At 36.4% G+C, this 22,119-nt stretch overlaps 1 protein-coding gene across 4 annotated transcripts in view; it reads right to left on the bottom strand.

Annotated features, from left to right (window-relative positions):
• Positions 1 to 2,661: 2,661 nt before the first annotated feature.
• zmat4b (zinc finger, matrin-type 4b) overlaps positions 2,662 to 22,119 on the bottom strand; it is a 130,363-nt gene continuing 110,905 nt past the window's right edge. For 3 of the 4 annotated variants that reach the window (XM_006625361.3, XM_015345736.2, XM_015345661.2), the window contains one exon: positions 2,662 to 5,973. In XM_006625361.3, coding sequence (XP_006625424.2) covers positions 5,955 to 5,973 — 19 coding nt within the window. In that variant the 3' untranslated portion in view covers positions 2,662 to 5,954. Of the gene's footprint in view, positions 5,974 to 7,228; positions 7,313 to 22,119 lie in introns of all 4 variants that reach the window. The other variant, XR_011182874.1, reaches the window with a different exon arrangement.

Below are 22,119 nucleotides of genomic sequence, written 5' to 3'. Positions count from 1 at the left end.
ATTTGTTGAATATGTTCAGTTCAGTCACTGATCCAGTCAATTAACTTTATTGAGAGAAGCTGGAATGGAAACCAAAGATGTTGATGTCCTCCAGGAAGAATGTTGAAGTGGTTTGTATTGTTTGTACCATTTTGTTCTTACTTTTGAATATTATGGCACCCTCACCTTGCGTTACGGCCGAAGAGTGTCCGACTGAGATGCGCGGCGAAGGGCAGGATGGGAGGAGGGTACTGAGGGCTACTGGCCAGCGCAGGTTGACCATCTGGTGCGATTGCACATGGCTGCCGGTTTATACCCTTTTATACCTGTACCCCAAGTGACCCAAGTGTGTTATAGCCCGATTACGCTGTATTTGTGTGCCGGTGTCTTTGCTGCTGTGCTAGGATTAAAGAGCACTTTCCACTCTAAGAGCCTGAATTTCTCTTATAAGGTGGATGCAGGTGGTTACATTACCTGTAAAGCGCTTTGAGTGGACTGTGAAGAAAGCACTATATATGTATAAGCAATTATTATTATTATAATGTCTAACTTTGAGTTTGAAAGTTCTGAGTGTAATTAAAATAAGCAGAAGGCTTATTATGGAGCACTGGTTCAAATCTGGGACTCTGAGACGCAAACATAGCGCCAATAGTGACAGCACAAGTGCAAGATGCAGAATAGAAGTGAAACTGTGAGTGACGTTAATTTGTGAACCATACCGGCAGTGCTGTAATTCTAATTACAACAGCTTGATAAATGTGATGTGCAAGGAAGCAGATGCTGAGCTTGATGTGATGTCTTCGTCCACTTGCGGACATGAGACGAAAGTAGTCCAGCTTGGATCCACATATCACTTCTCTGATTGCTCAACAAAAGCAGCTCCATTCTTCACATTTAACACTTAACTTTTTAAGCAATAAAAACATTTGAAAAATATGCAGCTTTGTTTGTAAAAATATGAGTACATAAAATTTATAGTTCATAAAATGTAATTCAATACTAGTTATTTTTATTACTTTAATAGGTGATGATTTTTACAGGGGAAGAAGTGGACGAAGGCATAGGTGGTCCACTGTATCTGTGACTTGGTGTACTGTAAGTGGTCCGTGGACCATTGAACTTTGAGAACCATTGCTCTAGAGAACCACAGAGCACAATCTACTTCCTTAACAAGTCACTATAACATCTCGTCTGATCTAGCAGAGGAATGATCGAAAGCAGTAGGATGTCTGCCAAGCCTTTTCCTGCCCCAGCTGATTGCTTTATGATGGATCTGCCTATCCTCTTGAACTTTCCACAGCTTTGTAAAGGTGAGAAACAACTAATGGTACTGTATATTCTAAGTTCATTACTCTCAGAGGCTGGGGAAACCCCATTGTCTTGTTAAACAGTGGTACTGTCACGGACGTCCAAAGGGACTAACAGTGGGGAGCAGGAGAGCGGAAAAAGACCCATATGCGTAGCGGCGGGACGGGAAAAAGGCCCGGGCTCATTAGTGCATAGAAACCTATGCCCTCAGGGAGCGGACGTGGGGCGCCCTGGTGCTAGGCGGGTCTCAGGACATCCGAACGTCAATGCTGAGCGAGAACAGAGTGCAAGACCCGGAAATATATAGCCCAAGGGAAAGAGAGGGACTTGAAGGACAGCAGACCGGAAACTAGGGACAGGACAGAGAAGGAGCGCCCTCTATAATATGTCTATATATGACAGACCTATAAAGAAAACTAAACCAATTTTCAATATATATGAAAATATTAAAAAGGACCTAAAATATGCACCAAAATTATTTGAAAACACCTAAAATTACATTTAGACTTACATATTGGATCATTTTCTAAATGAGTTAATTTACACAAATATATTAGCCACAACGTCTAATAAATGAACAAATGAACAATGTTTAACAAATGAAATTGCATTTAAAGAATGAATGAAACTTTGACTACAGATGTAGGCTAACTACTTCTGCAATTGTATAAATACATGTCGATGTGTGCTTGACCTATATGAATATAAATATATTTGTATATAAATGATCATATTTTATATTGTGACAATTTCCTCCATTATATTTCCTAATGTACTGTACTGTATATCAGTCTTACCTCCTGGGTTCTCAGGCATATGCAGGGATTATACAGTAGGTCACACTACAATCCAAACATGTACTTCACAGTAGCAGGAATTATAGTTGTAGGCCAAATGGTGCAGTGGTTTGACATGTGTGAAAATGAGTCTCATTGAAATGTGTTGAGATTAACTGATAACGTTGCTGGTAGAATTGCAACTAATGACAGCAGGCGAAGTACTGCTGCCCAGCAATGCTGGCGTCCTTGTTTAATTCAGGACCTGGGGCACTCTCTGTACGGAGTTTGTTCTTGCCATGTTCATGTGAGTTTCCTCTGGGTGCTCTGCTTCCCCCTAGAGTTCAAAGACATACTGGTAGGTTAATTGGCTTCTGGGAAAATTGGCCCTGGTATGAGTTTGTGTGTGTGTCTTTGTTTGAATCTACCCTGCAAAGGAATGACATCTTGTCTAGGGTGTATCCTACCTTGCACCTGTTGCTTGTTGGGATAGGTTCTGGCATCTCTCGTAATACTAAATTGAATGAATCTGTTAGAAAATGGATGTATGGTCAACAGGCTGAACGAGGTTCATAAAAAGCAGTAGATCACTATGGTGTAGTTGGAAGTGTTTTTTATTCATAAAGGTGCTTTCCTGAAGAAGCTGTACAATACAGAATCTAAAACACCAAAATGTTATCAGGACTGGGGATAACGTATGAAATCTATCTAGGGAAAAGGAAACAGTCTTTCAAACCAGAGGAAACTTGGGTATAATACAAATTTAAGAATTAATTTCATGTTTAGGACTACAAAATATAGTTTTTTATATAGTTATAGATTTTTTTTTTCAAAAAGGCTGTTTTACTATACTGAGAAAGCCTTGAGAGCTGCAATGCTTTTGCCTGCTCTGACATTTCCCATTTTTTTATAATGGAAATTTTAATTAAATGCATTTTTACAGGAGTGCTGACTTCTTGTCATTACATAGTTCCATTACATAGTACAAGTTCCAGCTCTCAATGAGAATTTTTTACAGCTGAGTTTTCTTCACTTTTTTGAATCACAAACCTTGGACAATGGTTTCTAAGGTTGAACCCATGGAAAACCATGGGAATCAGTTGGACACTATCCATGTTATAAGTATATTTATTTCTTCTTGAGAAACAACACAGACATGATCTTGAAAGTTGATTATGGTTTTACTCTGTCTCAGAAATAATTTAATTGAGATTAGAAGTTAAGTATTTCCTCCTAAATCTTCCTTTCTTCACATTGTTTGGGCTTCCTGTCAGTTATATGTAGATAATTGTTAGCTGCGCAGTTGTCAAATATGTCATTACACATCTTGTGCTTAGTTCCTTTGAAGAGCTTCATATACAAAGCCTTGTAAAAGTATTCAGGCCCTGGCACAGTTTTCACATATTGTTGCTTTAAAACTTGCAGTGATAATATGTTTAAGAAGTTATTAATGTGTTATATACACAAACTACTCCGCACATTCAAAGGAAAAAATAAAACAAAAAAAGAAGAAAATATATGTGGAAAAAAAAATGGAAAACTCATGAACTCATTCAATTTCTTTGCAATGACGATTCTAAACTTATTAAGGTGCACATAATTACATTAATTTGCTTCACACTTACGACAGGTATAAAAGTTCACTTTTCAGCAGAACAATGATCTAAAGAACAAGGCCAAAGCAACACTAGAGTGGGTTAAAAATAAAAAAATGAAAACCCTTTCGTTTGGCCCAGTCAAGTAAAAATTTACGAAGTCAGTGTGCAAAGGTGGTAGTACTCAAAATGCCGTGGCTGTAATTGCAGCCAGAGGCCCTTCAACTAAACATTGGATTCACAGGTATGAATATGTTGATTGCATACTTAATATGCAATCAACATATTTCAGTTTTCTTCTCTCTAGTGTTTGCTGATATTTACTGTAACTTATCTGATCCTTAGAAATCTTTAGTTTGAGTATTTGGGTATTGAAAAAAGGATACATTTTTACAGTAAAAAAATCTAAGTACTGTAACAGCAAAAGTATACAGTAAGCATCATGGTGTAACCTCAGTGAATTGGACACCACAAGAAGAGTCTGTATACTTTTGTACTGTAAATCAGTCTGAAAATGTGACATGACAGAAAATCAACAAAAACATTCTTTCAAAGATTGATTATTGTCATGGAATATTCAAAATTTGGAACTGAATACGTTTATTTTGAAACAGAGTAATCCACCTATCAAAATTTACTAATAAAAATGATGAAGATTCTGAGACTTAAATACTCTGCATTTTTCTTCAAAATCTGTACTTTTTAAAAAATCAGAAATATTTTTGCACTGCGGGTTCTATAGTGGCAACAGAGCTAATGCTGATAGCTATAATGGGAGTAGAGTTCTCACTATCAACATGGCAAACACCTGGGTGCTCACAATGTCATGTTAGTCATGGTTACAAGACAAACAGAGACTAACCTGGCCAATTCAAACCCATCCAAGATCAGCAGAACTGTTTTGTGTTACATCTTGGTGAAATACCTAGATTAAAACTAGCAATGTCTACAGTACTCAGTAGGTTTTTTAAAGGTCTGAGAACAAACTACTTTGATTCAAGTGAAGCTGAAAAAGGAAAACAAAAATAATACAATATGTAATCAACTTTAAACTCCCTGAGACTGTGATCACATCATCAGTAGTACTTGTACAAACCATGTGGAGACTGAAGGGAATTATTTATCTCAGAAGATGAGCAATTGCATCATTAATAAAATATTATTATTTTTTCTGATGTTAAACTGTAGTAAAACCCCTCAAAACATTAACGATGAGACAGATGATATACTCATTTATGTATAGATAGACACATTTCTGATTTCACGTTTGTGTATATAAGGTCAAAGTAAACATCTTATCGGGGCTCATCAGTGCAGCATAGATAACTCTGAGGGTGAAATGGGTATATAATGTTTATATATCTTTGAAGGAACACCTTTAAGGCTACTAGCTTTGACTTTATATAACAAGAGAGAAATCAGAAGTATATTCTGATGGTGCTCCTTTTTTCAACTGTGAGACAGAGCTGATTAATTTTCATTCCCATAATTCATAGTGACTGCTATCTGATATACAATCAGATAGGCAATTAGATGGATAGACATACAGTAGATGTGCATATAATATTAGAATATGAATCTAATATTTGCATGATGTTTGTTTATGTACATTGCATTTTTATTTCACTTTTGATTTTAAACCTTTCAAAACAGGATTTTCTAAAATGTTTTTAAACAGACATCTGCATCTAGAAACTAAAAAGGTTATAAAGATAATTTCCTCAAACTCTACTCATTTTTTGCAATGAGAAAGATGTTACACTTGTTACACAAGTACAATATTTTAAGAAGGATATACATCTTCCTTAGCGCCATTAATATTGTGGTACAGTACAAATCCCCAAAGACATATAACACCGCAACACCAACAACACTAACAACAGAAAAGCCAAATAAAAGACTAGAAGTAATTCACTCCCTCCTCTGATTCTGGCCTCTGGTACAGCATTCCACTGATGCACAAGCTAGCGATCCAGTTCTTCTGTTCAGTCCTTACTGTTGACAGATTGGGAATCGAGGACTGTGGGCTTTAAAAAAGAGTTAAAGGCTTGGCCACAATACCCCTCCCCCCTCCCAAATCCCTTATCTCTGCTACTTAGGAGTTCTGGGCTAGGAGGAATTTTGGAGTGGAACCTTGGGGGCAGGTTGAGTAAAAATCCTTCCTTTAGCTTTCATGGCCAGCAGGGACAGAGAAATACAGAGAAATAGAAAGAGAAGGTTGTGTTGATCTTCAAAACGTCTGGCTTGACAGCAGCTGAAGCCAATTCCTTTCATTCTTTTGTAATATTGACAGGCCTCACAACTGATTCTTCAGGCTGCAAGAGATAAACAGAAGTATAAGAAATAAGATACATTAGGAGAAATCTTCTTCTCTCTTTTGTTAATGATATATTTTGCTTTCTCCATTTCCAGAGTTGTCTGAGAGGAAAATATTATTTCATTATTCTTTTCCATATCCACCTCATCTCTTTCAGAGTTACTTTCCTAATGGTGTGTGAGCTTCACTTGAGGGGCGTTAATAGGATAAGGAGCATTGCAAGATTGCATATAATGCAAGAATGCAATCAGTACACAAGGAATCAGTTCTTCTGTAGCCCAAAAAAATGCACATGTTCACGCAAGCACCAAAGGAAGGTGTCTGTGGTCCTGGCAGAACACCTGACACCTGACCAGGGCTCTCAAACGTACTCATGTCTGTCATGTAAAACCAATAAATTCAGCCTTTGTTTTACTTTAATCATCTCTTGCCTGTTCAACAAATCCATAAGTCTGATAATTACCCTTCCCTCTAGACCTGGATTGTAATTCGACCTCACTCCCTCACTACCTGCTCCTGCAAGTTATTACATTTTGTGTTGATAAGTTGCAAATTACAATTCCAAAACACTAAGATTTTTTTTTGCTTTGTGCTTGCTTTATTATCATCTGTTTTGTTTATCCATTGATTGTTTCGACTGTATGTACAGTAATTTTAAGTCTCCCTGGAAAAGTGCTAAACAAACTGCTAAGCAAGTTTTTATACCTCCATCTTTCTATACCTACAGTAAATGCAAGTACATATTAAAATAAAAATCAAAACATATTTGCTTAGTAATTTTTATAGCATTTCTAATATATATATATTAGAATATATAGTTTATTTGCTTAGCAGCTTTCTCAGCCATTTCCCATGCACAAAACATCAACAACAATAAGAAGAAGAATGAAAAATATCAACTTTCCGAAAATACTTTCAAAATGGTTTCCTGTTTAGGCATCAACTCACCCTGACCCTCTGAGGATAAACTAGTTTCTAAAAATGAATGGATGTTTTAATAAGTGCTTAAAATTGGCCAAAATTGATAAAATAAACCAAAAACTGAAAAAAACTTCCGGAATGCAACAATCCTCAATGCGGTCTACAGTTGTCTACTATTAAACATTCATATCAGCAGTTGCACCACAGAAAATATATAATCCATGGTTTAAATTTCTCAGAATATTTTTTTTTAATTAGAAACTTATCCACAACCTGTAGTTTCATGGGAGAGTGATGTTAAGATTTTAACTGTTAATTTTGAGTGCTTGTACCTTTTTTCTTTGTTTCTCTAGTGCTTTACATCTTATGGAAACTTGGATGTGTATTTGTTCCATTCTACAGATCTTTGAAGTTACCTGTGAAATGAAATTAATATTTATAATGAGCACTTATCCTCTGATAAATTATAGCTTAATCTCCACAAGGCAGCACTAAAAAGAAAAACCAAATCTTGCACATTTTGTATTAAATTCATTGTTTGCAGTAACCAACATTAATAGTCTGTTATTGCCTTTTGTGAATTAATGTGCCCCGCTAATTTGCATAGGTCAGTCACTCACACAGGCCAACTGTTGAAAGCTTATCTCTGCAAAAATATTAAATATTTTTTTGACTGCTTTCAAATTACACTTTAATTTATTTCAGTTTAGAGGCCATATAAAAAAAACGTTATTTCTCAGAGTTTCATGTTAAATGGGGTCTGTCTGTTTCTGCTACACTTTCTCTGCCTACATATAGTGCACTATGATGAAAGCATCCCTATTTGGATTTGACCTTAGTTTAACATTATTTTAGCTCAGTTTATGTTTTTGTTCACTATTTATACTATTAATATTTTGGCCTCACTTCGAACCTGTACAGAGAAATTCAATCTAATCTCAATGCTATCTCAGATGGAGCCTGGAGAATGTTACTCTTACTGCATTCTCTTGATATGAAAAAGTAACAGAAGATGCCAAATATTGATGTGGTTCACATTTTGTTGTTTGTCATCCCCTAGGTGTTTTGGCATTGTGTTTATCATTTTTTTCTGGTCTACTGTATTTGCTGATTAAGCATAAATAAAACTGTGGGTTTCTGTAGGAAGAAATAATCACATTCAAATCATATTTTCCATAAATGTTAACTGCTAAGGTATAGTAGTCAAAACAGCTAAATAAGAACCCTGTTAGCATTCTGTAAAATATATTAGTGAGAAAGCCACAATAAAACATTCACTTTCCATGAATATTAGAAATGATTAGATTTTCCCCTCTCAGTGACAGGTAATGCATATTAAAATGAGGAGCATCACCAGGAAGCTCATCTATTCTCAGCAGCCATATCACCCTGCAACTCACAACTGGCAGCCCACTGAAGCTAAGCAGGTGTGAGCCTGGTCAGTACCTGGATGGGAGACCTCCTGGGAAAAACTGCTGCTGGAAGAGGTGTTAGTGGGGCCAGCACCCTGTGGTCCATGTGGGTCCTAATGCCCCAGTATAGTGACGGGGACACTATACTGTAAACTGGGCGCCGTCCTTTGGACGTGATGTAAAACCAAGGTCCTGACTCTCTGTGGTCATTAAAATTCCCTGGGCGTTTCTTGAAAAGAGTAGGGGTGTAACCCCGGTGTCCTGGTCAAATTTCCCATTGGCCCTTACCAATCATGGCCTCCTAATAATCCCCATTTATGAATTGGCAACATTACTCTGCTCTCCTCCCCACTGATAGCTGATGTGTGGTGAGCGTTCTGGCGCACTATGGCTGCCGTCGCATTATCCAGGTGGATGCTACACATTGGTGCTGGTGGAGGGGAGTCCCCATTACCTGTAAAGCGCTTTGAGTGGAGTGTCCAGAAAAGCCCTATATAAGTTATTATTATTATTATTATCTTTAATCAATTTTTTGGCCAGACAAATCTCCACAATTCACTCTCCTATTCTTGTATGGGGGAAACAGGCAGGAAAAGCAGTTCATTTCCAAACACTCTTAGCCTTATCACAAGCTCAACTACTGTATACACGAGCCTGTCAGCTCATCTTCAATTGGGGGTGGAGATTAGTTCAAGAAGTTGTTCAATTCAATTAAGATTAAGATACTTTATTCATCCCAACACATGACAAAAAAATATTGCTGAGAAAGGTTTAAACGTAGATAAACATGCTATAATTTAATATAGTTTTTCCATACTCATGGTAATAAGATCTAAAGTGAATAATGAATTAAACTTTAACCTGTAAGTATGAAAAAGGGTTCTTGAAGAATTGGTAAACTACAGTATACCACTTTTGAAGAATTGGTACAAATATAACTAAATTAACAAGTAGTGGTTAGCAAGTAATAATTAATTCCATGTTGAACAGCAGACTTGAAACTTGAAAGGCACTCAATATTTTGGCAGTGGTGATTTTTCAAGTGTGAGAGAGAAACCACAGATACTACTGGTAAATATTATTATTATTATTATCATTAATATTAATAATAATAATAATAATAATAATAATAATAATAATAATTATAATATTATAAAGAGGTGAGATGGGGTAAGCAAAAGACAAGGGGTGAGTAAGGTGAGATATGGGTAACTGAGAGCAAATGTGGAAGACAGGTTACAGTTGGAGGAGTGAAAGCAAGCAATCTGTAAATGTGTGGGAAGATTAAATAGAGAATAGTGAGATGAGTGGGAAATGTTTTAACCCTAATAATCATTTAGCTACAACAGGCGTTTTCAAATAACTGTTCTTTTTCCATTCCCCCCTTGATTTGTGCTTAATATTTATATTACATCAATTACAATAATAATGTTAAACCACCGTTCTGTGGTGTCACATAGTCCGCTGTTGCCCTGGGAAACCTGAAGCATTCTCACAAGGGCTGACAGTTTTCCGTAGCTTTCCAACATGACTTGATCTTGACTTCTGGCCAGTTCTCTTCTGTTACTTATCAGGCCTCAATTATTCAAACACCCCCTTTCCCTACATAGTACAGAAGCACCCCTGTAGTGGAGTTTCACCATTAACTGTTCACCAACAGTACACGCCAATCCAGTTAATCCTCTGACTGCTTTCCTTGGGCTGATTCTATAGTGTCCTTCACTCCATGCAGCCCCATCCTGCCTGGAACTCCAGACCTCTCTCTGCCTGCCTCATCCTCACCGCTATCTGACTCTGTTTCTGATCAGCTTCATTTGTTTGGAATTCCAGCGCTCACCACAGACTGCCTCCATCCAGCTGCTGACTCAGCTTTCACTTTGTGCAGTTTCACTTCCCAAGACACCCCAGAGCTCACTGTGGACTACTTCCATTCAGGTGCGCATTCTTCTGCACTCTGTGCAGTCACTTTTGACTCCTGAGAACACCCAAAGCCTATTGACCTTCTATCTAAGCAGCTCCGGTCATCTGGTGTCTCAGTGACAATTTCAGGCTGCCCCTGCCAAATTACTAATTGGCATCTTTCCAAACCACTCCAGCCCCTCTTTTCTGTCTCTCTTTTCTACTTCACCTTCACCTAAGACCCAGAACTCAGCAGTGGGCTCCTTCGGTCTGATCTTGGGTGAGCCTACGATATTTCACTCAGTCCTATTCCATGTGACTGCCCCTAATGTGAGTGTCCTGTCTGGCCCAATGGGTTGGACCCCACAACCTTGCTTTACACCCTGGGTGGATGCACAGCTCCAGACTTAAGAGGGCTCTTCCCTTTTTTCACCTGTCATTTCCTCAGAGCCCTGTGCTGGACCTGACTGTTCAGGGGCTCATCCTTTGGCCTGGTCACGGGCATGCCTGTCGTAAATTTACTGGTTCCAGCTGCAATTCCACAAGGTGTTGGGTGCCTGTGCCTTTTGGCCCTGACCCTGGCTCCTCATTCCTGGCTCCTCATACTGGCTGGCCACTGTTTTCTAAGCGCTACCGGCCAAGTATTTAACATCTTAGATTCACTAACTCAAATACTCTCTCATCAATTTCCTTAAGCTGTTCTGGAGTGCTCAACCCTAACATAGTTGGACCTCTTTAGGTATCTTTAGAATCTCTGATCCATTGCACTGATTCTGATTAAGCACTCCAGCGGTTGTCCCAAATGTACAGCAGTGGTGCGACAAAAAACAACTGCATCAACTACTATGAACACCTCAGCAAACTATCAAACTAGAAGAGAGGATTTTCTAGGTATGTATGTAAACTACTATATATTTATAAAATTACAGTTGAAAAAGGTGAATTGTATCTAGTGTTTCTGCAGTGAGATTGCTTTTGTAGTACTAAAAGGACTTGTAAAAAATCACAGTGAAAGATTCAAATGTTTCAGATGTTCCTGAAAGGGCAGGATCTAAAAGGAATCAGTCCATAGATGACAGAAAGAAAGCAAGACTGCAAATTGTTGATGTCTAAACTAAGGCAAAATGTACTTCAGATAGACATATTTTCTTGAGATGTCCAGGAATACAATCATTTCTTAAAATGAGACTGCATTTCTTCTTCCTCTTCCTTTAACAGTTAACTTTACTGCCTGCCTCATCAAACTAATTACAATTAGGACCGTAAAATGAATATCTCAATTTGTGTCTCCCCAGGGGAAGTCTGTGAAAGATTATCTTTGGGATAACTCGCCTCCCTCCTCTCCTACCATCGTCAATCTTGAGGAAATGATTCATTGCCCTTCTGTACATGCTTATCTTACATGCCTTCCGTCAGCAAAACGGGCCACACCACTTTCTACAAAAACTGAGGGACAGTGCTATGAGCAACATAATCAGCAGATAAAAAACGGAAAAGATTACATCCGTCTACAGTTTTTTGTCCCTGTTTTGTCTCATCTTCTCACTAAAATGCCTTTGTACAGTACATTTCATATTAAGAAAGACAATGCAGCATGTCTTCAAAGCAGGACATAAAGTGGTTGTGTAGACGTGATGATTTGATTGGGGGGAAAGTGTAATATATAGCAACGGACCTTCATGTAGTGATTTAAACACAGAACATGGGCACTTTGTTGAACTTAAGAGTTCTTACTCTCACACTTAAAGTGTGTAATACTTCACAGTGGATAGTAAAAACCAGCCTTGGTAGCAAACAAGCACTAAGCATTCTCCAGTGTCTGGCAGTGGCTGGGTTGAATATACTGTAGTACTGTATATAACTGTGATTCTGTCAATCACAATTTGGTCTCAGGCAGTAGATGTTTCGATTCCAAGCTGGCAATCATGCAGTCCAGATATCATATGCTTTTAAGAAGCTCAACACTGCTGGGACTGCTCAATATCTGGATAGGAGACACTAAAGGAAAATCACAAGGCTGCTAGATTTAGTGCATGGCAGATTTTATTCAGGACCAAAAACTACAATACTGCACAACGCAGACAGGACACATTTGGTTATAAAATTATGGATGAAAGTATTATGACTAATAATGATCCTGTGATACGAATGCAATTTTGAGTTTTATTACAATATATTATGTGGCAATCTGTTTGAGCAAGGTGATGTCAATTCAAAATAATTGAACTGTGAATTATATTTATTTTTATTCACAACTGCAGGGGTTCCATACATAATGCCCTGGCTAAATTGCAATTAAGGCTTTCTTAAAATGGCTTTTACCTTGCATCCTGTACAAGAAACTGCTCATGCAAAATGATTGCTGTGTCAGCCCAGAGGGTGCCCTTCAGTAGTGGAAGAACTTGGTCTCATCCTATTTGTAAAGTGCTTTCGCCTCCTTTGGGATGAGAAGTGCTGCATGTGTTGAGGAAAACTAATCACTTACCTAATTACACAAACTGGAGATTCTTTCACCACAGGTCTTAAACCTGTTGATTATATTAGATATCTCAATGTTAAATTCCTTTGGTTGAGCACATAATTAAATCAATTAGGCAACTAACAGTCAGAACAGAAACCAGTGGGGCTCCAGACACATTTATATCTATTGTAAGCATTATTGTATTATGTAAATATTACTGTTAAAAGAAATGTGTTTAATTAAGCTTGGTCACTGTGTGTTATACTCAGTGCTTTAGAGATTTCTGCCACTATTAAAACAACTCTGCAGATGTGAAAACAAACAGGAAGCTGGGGGATGACATCATTTGCTATCACCTTGCCAACTGGAGCACTTTCCCCTACCCCCACTGTTCATCAAAGTAACATTAGCATCACCATCACTAATACCCAATCCTGCACATCAAAAAGCTGGGACTGAAAACCCTGTTCTCTTAAACTTGAAAGAAGCAAAGTTCATTTAAACACTGAATTGGAGCTTTGGGAATCTTTGTAAAAAAGATGCATGTATAAAAAGTAAAAAACCGAGACCAAATCTTGAATTTTGCAACGTCATTTATAAAAGGCTTTTAAGTTAATACTTCTAGCAAAAGAACAAAATAGGAAATAGCATAATATATACCAGAAATCATATTTGTTTTAATGTTCCTTGTTGCTTCTGCAATTGGCATTAATGCGCAGTTACATCGGCACCATAGTACTTATCAGCCAGCATCACAGGCATTTTGTAAGCATGATTCAAAGCCCATCAGGTAAACACATAAACACATATTCTTTATAAAGAGAACACTTGACAATGGTTATGCATTCATAACCAAGGTTATTAATTTTTACCTTCAGTTTTCTTCCTTCATTTTATTGTAGAATAAAAGACACATTTGCATAGCTATAATTGAAATGATAGACCACAAAACATTTTAAGTATTATATAGTTTTGCACTGAAGAATGGACACTTCTAATAGAATTATGTTCAAGCTAATAGACAGTTATGATTAATAAGTTATGGCAAAATCACTGTTATCAACATTTGTGAGTGTTCCATCTTCTTGGTTTGTGAAAACATAAAGACATACAGTACAGGACTGTCACACTGACTATAAAATACAGTATAATTAAAAACTGCATTTTCAGACAAATTGCAATGAATTAGTATGATGTGTGCCTGCCTTATGAAGCTGTTAACAAGCACATTATATATTTTGGTTATGTGGTTTTAAAGGCCTTTTTTATTATTTAATACAATGTACTGCACATCTAAAGTAGTGATGATAAACATGTATCCTGAGACTACATGACACATACCAGGTGGATGCCGCACATTGGTGGTGGTGGAAGGGAGTCCCCAATACCTGTAAAGCGCTTAGAGTGGAGTGTCCAGAAAAGCGCTATATAAGTGTAAGCAATTATTATTATTAGAATTATTATATAGCCACCCTGTGCAATGCCAATAATGTAGCAGATATTTTCTAATGTGGGCTTCCTAAACATTTCAGTCACCAAATACATTTTAGTAAATTTATTTCTACTATTTCTACTTATTTCTACTGTAAGACTGAGTCTTACAGATTATTTCCTGGTACACACATGTGGAATATGCATTGATCTAAACTTCAGTTATAAACGATCACTGAGTTTTTCTGTGTGTAAACTCATTTTATATGTTTTAAATTAACATTCCTTTAAGAATTTGAAATGTAAAGAGGCAATTTAGCCAAACATTCTTGTTTGCTAAGAACTGAAGTCTTGCATTAATGAGACAGTTATAATTATACTATGAACCTTATATAAGAAAAACAATGTATGTCTACTCTATAATCTGCATACCACTGTAATATAACATTGTTAATTTCTGATGACTGTAATTGAAAATTGTCTGTACAATTCAGGCATGGATGGAACCAGATTAGCATTAACGACACTGCTTTTGTATAAATAAGGGAAGATATGTTTACCTGCCCGATATTTCTCTGTGTCTCAATATTGGTGACTCAAAATACTGCTGAAAGAATTGCGGTCGGAGGTTGTCTGGGGTAATCCTTATCCACTGAGACCTCAAAAATTATGGCTATATTTCACATCTATAGCAAATTGTCATTTTCCCAATTTACCACTAAAATATTCAGCACAACTCTGCATCCTGGTAGCCTTGTCTTTCACTCTCTCCAACACTTCTCTCTTCTCATGTAACGAATATAAAGCGTCCCTCAAACAGTACATCCTGTTGTCTTGGGGAAACGGAACAAAATACAGTGCTGTACCTGTGAACATCAAGCCTGCACCAAATGCCCAATTTCTGTTGCTATCTCAAATCTTCTCTTTTCAGACAGTACCTATACTGTAGACCCCCTGTCTGTGTGTCTGTGTCTCCATGGAGAAAAAAGCTGGGGTATGCGAAAAGACGCATTCCTAATGCAAGAAATTGTATAGGGCTAATAAAGAAACATTATCATTATTATTACCTGTCACTGAACTGTCTGAAAATTCTCCGGCCACCACCCTTTCAAATAACCTTTTAGAGCATTAATTTTTCTAAAATGCATAAACATTTTTAACAAACTACTTGTTTGGAGGAAAAGGCTTTCAAAAGTTATGGCTGTAGTTTATTTATTCTCATATACATTTATGTTGCTTTGGAACCTACAAGACTTAAAAGGTTAATCTCACACCTAAAGTAAAACCAGAAGCTGCCATTTGGTGTCAGTGTTCTGCTAAGGGTCAGTGTGATAAAAAAGGTGAATCCTATCATGCAAATTTTCTCTGATTCCTGGAACAGATGCAAAAAGTTTCATCCTTACATATGTCTATGACAAATACATCTGGTTTAACTTTAACCAAGCAAACTAACGTTGATTTAATCAAGAAATAAATTAAATCTGATATTGTGATTAGCAGCTTCCATTATAAACTTCACATCATGATGTGATACATTTTTAAAAATACACACAAAAATGTGAATATATGTATTGTCCATGTAATGAACTAAATTCATTAAATTGGCAATATATATTTACATTTTTGTGTGTATTTAACAGCCATAGATACATGAAGCAGATAAAATTGCTAGAATGGTATTTTAAATCTTACCACCTTAGTGATGGAAGGTTTGCGATTAATAGCTACTTGGTTTAATTGTAAATTGTGAATCCCTAGGACATTCCCCTGAGTAGAGGTAGGGCTGGCTCATTTGAAAAAGGGAAAGAATGGTTCCTGAGAGAGACATCAAATTATCTTCATTTGCATGCAGCATCTGCTGGTGTTAGAGGGAGCTCCTCAATCACTGTGCAGTGACGTGATGGGAAAGAGTACACTCTATGGCGTTTTGACAGATTAACATGGTGACGGGACAAGATAAAAATGTAATTTTCTCCCAAAATGAATAATAGGTTGCAGCTGTAAAGTAAGGTTGAAGAACAATAGAAAGTGACAGCCCATACATGCTTTTATATAGTTTGTTTTTGTAATGCCTTTCATTACTCATGTGTGGTCACATCAGGGGTCTTTTGCTATGCTGTGAATCTGCAGCTATTCATTTTCCTTTCTGGGACATGTCATTTACAGATGCTTGCAGGCTTGTCCTAGGAAATAAGACTTCCTAAGAAACTTAACAGAACATTCCCATATGTCTATCTTTTAAAAAAAAATGTTTACAACTTTTACTTGAAATTCAGTGTATTCTCTTATCTGTGAGTAACCGGGCATTCAATTGTAATACACCAAGACAATACAACACTCTGACCAAGATCCTTGCAGCACAGTAGTTTTCGAATCAAACCTTTTTCAGTCTATTGGTTTATTGTGAAATTTAATCTTTTACTTTAATTTGATCTTTTGTATCTTTATTCCATTCTTGTCTTTTTATTGCAAAGCGCTTTGGAACATGCCTAAAATGTCTCTGTATCAAATACTACTATTTCTAATAGTTGAATTTGCTGTAAAGGTGACAAATCTAGTCATAAGATGTGAGGAAGATGTATTTTTTTTTATTAACTACTTTTGAAATGTAGGTGGATCTTCAATTGAAACAAATTTCAAACTGGAAAGGACAAAGGAAAGGTTTTGAAAGCTTTCATGAAAATGTTTACTTCTATCTCAACAACAAAATAGTGTGAAAGAAATGGAGGAAACTGATTTCAGTAGGTCACATACAGTATAACACAAAGCGGATCAGCCAGATCACTCCTTTCTTGACAGCTTCCCTGCATTGTATTAGCTTTGTTTTCTGAAAACAAAATGACATTTAAAAAAATAAGTATAATATTCTTTGAGACTAACCTTTCAATAACTGCACTGAAAGCTTTCCGAGAAAACTAAACACACCTGCACTGGAAGCCTTCATCCATTAAATGTATATGGGGATGATGGAGGCATTCATAGAAATGTCAAGTTGCCCTATGAGTCTTGCTCAATGACACACAAAGTTATGCTTTGTAATGCATTTTTTCCCTGTTCCTGTAACAGAGGACAGATTGTTGTAGGTTTGTCCCTATAGGCTGGCTTCTCTGCAATATAAGAGCTGGGAGCAGGTGGGGAAGGAGAGGGAGACATGAAAGAAGTCTCTTTTCCTACGTGTACAGTCTGTCTCTTTGTGAGGAAGACAGCTTTTAGATCGGGCATGGAACATCGTTGTGAAGTTCAATACAGAGAGACTGTTAGAAAATTCTGTTTCATGTGTCGTCTGCTTACCGGAATTGCTGCTAGGAATATAAACAAGATAAATAATGCTGTCTTACTTGACAGGTTTATCGTCTGAATTTGAGAGGCACATATAGCTCTATACATCTTGTGATTTATTTATTTACTTGACTCAAGCCTTTTAGTAGTTAATACCTCTATTGAATAATATATGTATTAAAATCCAGAAGTAAAATAATTGCACTTTACAACAATCATTTATGTCGTCCAGCAAACTGCTTGAAACGATACAAACTTACTAGGGAATAATAAATAAAGCTAATCACACTTTAAATTTGTGTCAGGTAAAAAAATGCTAGACAAAATAAACCTGGAACATTCACAGAGAAAAGCAAACTGTAATACAAAGGCAAAACCCTTTGCAGGGACTGGACCAGCTTTCAGAGGCCTTCACTGGTTGAGCCACTCTGGAGCCAGCTTGTGCCTTTTTAATTTATAAAGTAACCTGTGCAGAAGCCAAACAAGTGCAAAGTCTTATTTTGACCAAGACCTGTCCTTTCTTATGGCCTTCAGCCATGTGCTGTGCTCTGCTGTTTGCTTTCTAAATATCTGATTCAGATTATTTATTAATATTTGTCAATCATTAATAATATTATTAATTAGCAAACAAAAAACCCCCATCAGAATGCTTCTGTTCATGAAGAGTATCTACTGATTCCCGCAATTTCCACTGTTTACTGTATAATTGAGAGGGAAGAGCTATGGATCTGCAGCAGGCTCACGGAGTAGATAGCACTGTGCGGCAGATTTTATTCTCAGAATATTTGCATTACCAAATGCAAATACAGGGCTTAATCACTTACCTCTCTCCTGAAAACATTTTATAAATTGATCATTTGAACAGGTTATAACTGCATCAGCAACTGAGTGGAAAACATTGTAATGCTAACTGTACCCCATCAAAATACAACTAGTCTTAAAGTGGATAACTTCAGATTTTTCTAAAGCCTTCTTAGTGCACTTCATACTGAAGAGCTTTTTGGATACAGAAAATACAAACATGAAATTTATCATACCATAAATATTTTTTGCATTACATTTTCTTTTCAAATGCTTGCAAAGATTAAGGACTGTGTAATGTAATTCAGAAATCAAGAAGAATATTCTATTAGCATATATTAATTTGCAGCCATCATTAAAGTTAGGTAATTGGACTGCAGGCCTGCCATTGAATTACATTTAGAAGCTGACAGATGCATGGAAGCTGGTGATGGAGATGTTAATGAGTTTGTTGCCTTGCCTGACTTGGAAATAACGGAGAATCAAGATGAGAAATGTTCTATTTCTCCAGAGGCCCTGTGACAGGGAGGGCAGAAGCCCTTTTCTGATAATGACAATGCAGTGTCCTGCCATATTACATTGAGCATTCTAGCAGAAATATTCTGTATTTTTCCAGCCTTATAATGAATACTTAACTTGTATATGAAAATCTGCATCTGGTCCTGCAGGATTAAAATCTACCACATGCAGGGTGTTGCTTTGATTTTATATGTGGTGCTTCATTGCAGTTTTTTTCCTAGTTTAGTCAGGTGAAATCTTCAACTTAACCGAAATGCTCCTCTTTTTAAATGAGGAATGCTTAAAAATAAAAACCTAGACAGAGCCATACAGGCATGCCAAGTATATTTTTAGTTATAGAGAATGTAAGACCTTGCTGAATTTCATTTGCAATTGTTTTTAAAAAAATACCATATTTGGACAGGTATGGAAAGGTCTGAAAGTCTTTCAAATGATCTCTACAGCAAGGCCAAACATTTATAGTTAATACATTTAATACCGTAGTGTAGCTCCAGACTTTCTATTAAATTAAACTCAAAGGAAAGTCAGTGAGAATACAGTATATGCTTTTAAAAAAAAGGGACTCATTGTTAATGTATTTTAGATTTTTCTTCATTGTATCTTGCCTCAGTCTAGTACAAGAGTTTTATCCCCTTCCATTCAGCCTGATTCATTCTTGAAAAGTTAAGGCCACTGCACTGTGGATCTGCTCCATGATTTCTCTGTCGGTGTTTAAAATATCAGCTGCCAACCTGTCTCTGCTTTAAATGTGCTACATTGTACTGCTATACTCAGCAGAAAAAAAAAAGAATTACTGCTCTGTTTTCAAGTAGCTGAGGGAGTGACAGAAAAGACTTGCCTTTTTTATTGCAAAACAGAACAATCAAAAACAAAATACCACGAACTTGTTGGAAACAGGCATTGACTTATTTGGCTCAGTTCCATTTTAATATTTTATAAATACAAACATTAGCCTACCATTTCAGAGGCTATGTCTCTTTCTAAAAGGACCATACTGTTTTACAGAACATGATTTTGACGTGACAGTCCATTCAGCAGTGAAACAAATACTCCAGAAAATGAAGAAACACCTCTTTGCTACAGTCCATCTAGTTACCTCAGTACTCTTCCATTGTCACTTATTTTTTTTTATTGAGATTGTATATTTTGCTGAAAGGCCACATAATTAGATTAGAAGAACAACTGATATTTGTTTACTACATAAAATGCAAACGTTCACATGTATACATTGTTTAAATCTCTAAAATGCATTTTAAATGATCAAATAGGACTAAACCATTTGGGAATCCTGGAAAGTAAGTGAATATGAACCCTTTAGGGTAAGATGTTGACCACATCTGTCATATGTTTGAACCTTCCTTTATTCTCTCATTTTATACAGAAATTATACAGTATCACACCCCCTAGAATCATGTATAGTTTTTAAGAGATTTATTTGCACTTTATGAAAGAACAACATATTGAGTAAATATTCTCATGAGGCAACAAAAGGAAAAAAAACTGCAAGATGCATAATAAAAAATAAGATTGTTTTACTAGTTTATTGGAATTCAAAGAAGAAAGAACTAATGTACTGTATGTCCCTTTGAATTTATAACAGGTGCGTTAAAATGTTATTTATTTTTGTTCTTACATGGACTTCCTTGACTGGAACTGAAGTATAACACATTATGTTAAAAAAGAATGATTGTGGACAAAAAGAAGCTATTTTGATCATTATTCTAATCTGTTTCCCAGTAGATTATTGATCCAGTAACCTCATCAGCATCCAAACCTAGGTCTGGTAATTTGTTCTGGCTGTCCAACAGCATCTGTTTAAAAGAAGTACCTCCATTTAATTTCCAGGCACAACCCCCTAGTACTGGAACCTAAAGCAAAGTAGATTTGAAACTGTTCATCTGCTTCACGGATATATACAACTCAGTCAAACATTCTCTGTGTTCAAATTAAACAGTTTTTCCATAGGAAACTATCCATGAATGTGTCCCTCTAGAAGTAACCTTTTAGTTTTAGGATAATCCTGTTTGTTTTCTTATAGATGTGTGACTGCTTTTTAGTAATTACTGTAGGTGGCCTAAATAAAATGCAGCATTGTTATTTGTTCTTAAAATGTTTTGATCAATTAATACCATTATTAATTAACAAAATAGTTTCAGTTGTAACAACTCTTGTCAACATGGATTTAGCAAGCTTTATTTGTAATTACAACAATATATTTTGTGTGCCATGGGATTGTTTTCTAGTCTTGTAGTCTTATAGTATTGTAGCATTGAAGTTTGCAGCTATACTTAAATATATCTCTTCAGATGTTTATCTGAAAATGTTAGGCTTTCAATTATTTTAATTCCTTTTGTTAAGGTGCTGAGTATGGCTGCCTATAAACAGTAAAATACTGTACAATGTACAAATGCATAAACCACATAGTACAACTATGCCTGTAACAGCACCCGTAACTGTACGGTAAAGGTACAATTTGAATCTGCGCTCACCACACTGACTTTCCCCCTTATTTACTGGAATGTCACTTAATATAAACGGTGCAGCTTCATGCACAAGGTAATTTATCGTGTGATGTAATTTTAACATTTAAACATAGATTAAAAAAATAGGCTAACCTTGAAGGATAAAATATGAATCACCTAAAGAGAGGCACATGAAGGTTACACTATTGTTGTTAAAAGTCAGTTTATCGTAATTGGTGTAGTACAGTGACGTCAATGATAAAGTAGCAATAAAACAAGCTATATTTCTCCAGCTTCTTTGACAGCTAATTGAATAGCAGTCTAATTGAATTGAATTATTTATTTAGATTTGTGGCCCACATGCACAAAAGGTTAATTCATAGAAGCCTACTGCAAATATAACCAACCATGGCAAAGCGCAATAGCAAATATGGTTTTTGTCAACACACTATCCTGCTTGCTGGTTTCCCTGCTTATATTCAAGATTTATTTCAATATGGAGTAGTCTGTTTTCTAACACATTTCCTTCTCTTCTTTATTAGCTCTTCCAACCAGTTCCCTAGAAATGTTATTTAACCAGCAGATACAGGTTAACGGAAATGTAGTAATTTGTATCAAACAGGATCATACTCTGAATCGCCATTATATGTAATGAAAATTTACAAGAAAGACATTACTGTATGTCTTCTGCTCTTCTTAAATGAAAATGAACAAAGAATGTTTCCTTCATCTGTCTAAACATTTTTGTCTAAAGGTTAGATATTTGAATTTACTTTCAGTAAATTTCAGTAAAACAAGGGGCGCAGAACTGTTTCAGGAAAGCCATTCCTTCACCAGGATTGATGGCCTTCATTCAAATGCAGGCCCCGAGGTTAAAAGTGAGCCACTGCACACAAAATTTATTGTCAATGCAGGGATTTACATGGGGTAACATATGTTATGGTATGTCAACCAGACAA

This window comes from Lepisosteus oculatus, chromosome 2 (assembly GCF_040954835.1).
Source record: "Lepisosteus oculatus isolate fLepOcu1 chromosome 2, fLepOcu1.hap2, whole genome shotgun sequence".
Lineage (NCBI taxonomy): Eukaryota > Metazoa > Chordata > Actinopteri > Semionotiformes > Lepisosteidae > Lepisosteus > Lepisosteus oculatus.
This window is presented reverse-complemented; position numbering and strand designations above follow the sequence as displayed.